Source organism: Miscanthus floridulus, chromosome 17, assembly GCF_019320115.1.
Source record: "Miscanthus floridulus cultivar M001 chromosome 17, ASM1932011v1, whole genome shotgun sequence".
Taxonomy (NCBI): Eukaryota; Viridiplantae; Streptophyta; class Magnoliopsida; order Poales; family Poaceae; genus Miscanthus; species Miscanthus floridulus.
Window position 1 is genome coordinate 76,749,215 of NC_089596.1, and position 2,043 is coordinate 76,751,257.

Here is a 2,043-nt window from a genome sequence, read left to right on the forward strand (position 1 = left end):
ATGAAATGGATGGGAAATAAATATATATGTACATTCCTTCTGCACAAAAGTTCAACGGGTAGTCAATATGAGAATTGAAGTCCTGTTACTGTTAGCATATATTGTGCACGTTTGGTCCGCCTTTAACAACATAATAAGACGTCAAAATCACTGCAAAACGGGACCTCAAGACCCGATCGAAGACAAAAGGACGACACATGGAATAATGAAAAGATTCTTCGTGTGCATGCATGGCCAAAACACGTTTTGGTCTCTCGCTGCATCAAAAGGAAAAGTTCAGCAAAAAGCCCAAGAGTTGACTAGCTTATCTGAAGTCTAGTCCACATTTTGAGTTCAAAAAATGTTCTTGTAAGTTGTATGTAAGTTTAGATTACAACAGGTGATCCACAGTTTAAGGTAGTATCTCCTAAAATTAATACCCAACGACTAGTCTATATTTTGGCAGTCGATCGGGTAAAAAATTCTTTAAAAAAAAATCTTCTTGTTGTAACAGAAATATCGCAAAATAAGAGCTCGAGCATGTTTTTACTCGTAGCGCGACGACCCAAAGTATCAAATCCAGTCGTCCAAGAACTCTAACCAGTCGGCCATGTCGTCCTCGATGAGCCCCTCACCGTCACCGGTCCCTCTCTGTGCCAGCCGCAGCCGCTGCTGGGTGGAGGCGTCGTCGCCGTCGTCGTAACTCGAATATGTGTCGTCGTCGCTCGGCGCAGCCCTTTTCCTCTTCTGTCCCGTTTGGTCACCGTTTGGCAACGCAGCCGACGACGGCGCCGGGTTCTCGCCGCCGCCGCCGCCGCCACCCGCCGCGGCTGGTACAGTGCTAGGCCGGCGGTCGAACTGCCGCGGGCACCCGGGCTTGGTGTAGAGCCGGCACAGGCTGTACTCGCTCCTCGTCTGCAGAGACAAACAGAAACAGCAATGCATGCACCTTTCAGCATCGCACGACGCTAGTCGCGCACCCTTGTGCGTACCCTCACGACTCGTGTGACTACAGTAGTCCAGTAGCTAGCAGGCATTAAGGCAAGTTGCGTGTTGGGGACTCTAGCTTATCGGCTGGATGGAGCCATCAGTTACCTGGGGAGCATGGCTCGGCGGCGGCGCCGGAGCTGTATCGTCCTCGTACTCGTACTCGAAAGCCTTGTACTCGTTTAGCTTCCACTTGGTCTTGGCCCCCGCCGGTGCGCGGCCGCGGTAGAACACCATAGTCTTCTTGGTCCCGATGGGGCGGCCGTCGGCGGCGTAGACCAACCCCGGGGTGCCCGCTGCCTTCCAGTAGCCCGACGGCGTGGTCCGGCTCGGGCGCCCGCCCCGCGCCTCGCGCTCCTGCCGCGGACAGAAGTAGAACCACGGCTCCTCGTTGCCGGAGTACGCGCCACGGTGCGCCGCATCTGCATGGATGCAATAATCGAACCATCGTTATTAGCTACCTAACTAACCAAAGAAATGCACTCGATCGATGGACTGCGCTTGTGCCATGCCTGAGAGCTCCCATGGGTCAAGGGCGCAGACGTCGGCGACGGGGATGACGCGCTCGATGTCGCCGCGGCGGGTGCCGCTGAGCTTGTTCCGGAGGTAGAAGCAGATGAGCTCCTCCTCCGTTGGGTAGAAGCGGAACCCGGGGGCTAACTCGGCCATGACGGAGGGAGTGACTCTCTCTTCTCTTCAGGGTATGTAGGCTTCGAAAAAGGTGTGTCTGCTGCTACAAGAACAGAGAGTGAGAACACAGGTAGGTAACGTCAGGTTTTATATAGGATGGCAGCAGGCTGGATGCGCGTTATTGTTGTCGAGATTTGACATGGTGTTGCATGGTTTAGTTTCACGCTTTATTGCCAAAGAATTTTATTTTTCTTGTTGTGGAAAAAAAAAGAAGGGAGTGGAGGTTGCATGGTGCGGTACTGCGACGTGCGTTGTATGGTGGGGAGGACCGGGTCAGTCTTCTTATCCTTCTTTCTTTACGCTCACCTAGCTTTTGCTTAGCATCTATTATATTAGCCAGTTGTGTTTATTCCGTCCTCATTTTTCCTATTACTTTATTAGGCTACT

The 2,043-nt window shown here is 52.5% G+C and overlaps 1 protein-coding gene across 1 annotated transcript; it reads right to left on the reverse strand.

Moving 5' to 3' along the window:
• Positions 1–375: 375 nt before the first annotated feature.
• Positions 376–1,691, reverse strand: LOC136518832 (NAC domain-containing protein 90-like). The gene is made up of 3 exons (XM_066512523.1): positions 1,479–1,691; positions 1,075–1,388; positions 376–894 (listed from the first exon to the last, which is right to left on the reverse strand). Exons 1-3 carry the CDS (start codon positions 1,633–1,635, stop codon positions 553–555), a joined length of 813 nt encoding a protein of 270 aa, XP_066368620.1. The 5' UTR covers positions 1,636–1,691; the 3' UTR covers positions 376–552.
• Between the last annotated feature and the right edge of the window lie 352 nt (positions 1,692–2,043).

Coding starts and splice junctions, on each gene's coding strand:
- LOC136518832 (XM_066512523.1), bottom strand. CDS start 1,635: ATGGCCGAGTTAGCCCCCGGGTTCCGCTTCTACCCAACGGAGGAGGAG. Junction 1,389..1,478: donor TGACCCATGGGAGCTCTCAG/GCATGGCACAAG, acceptor GCATCCATGCAG/ATGCGGCGCACCGTGGCGCG. Junction 895..1,074: donor CGCCGAGCCATGCTCCCCAG/GTAACTGATGGC, acceptor TTGTCTCTGCAG/ACGAGGAGCGAGTACAGCCT.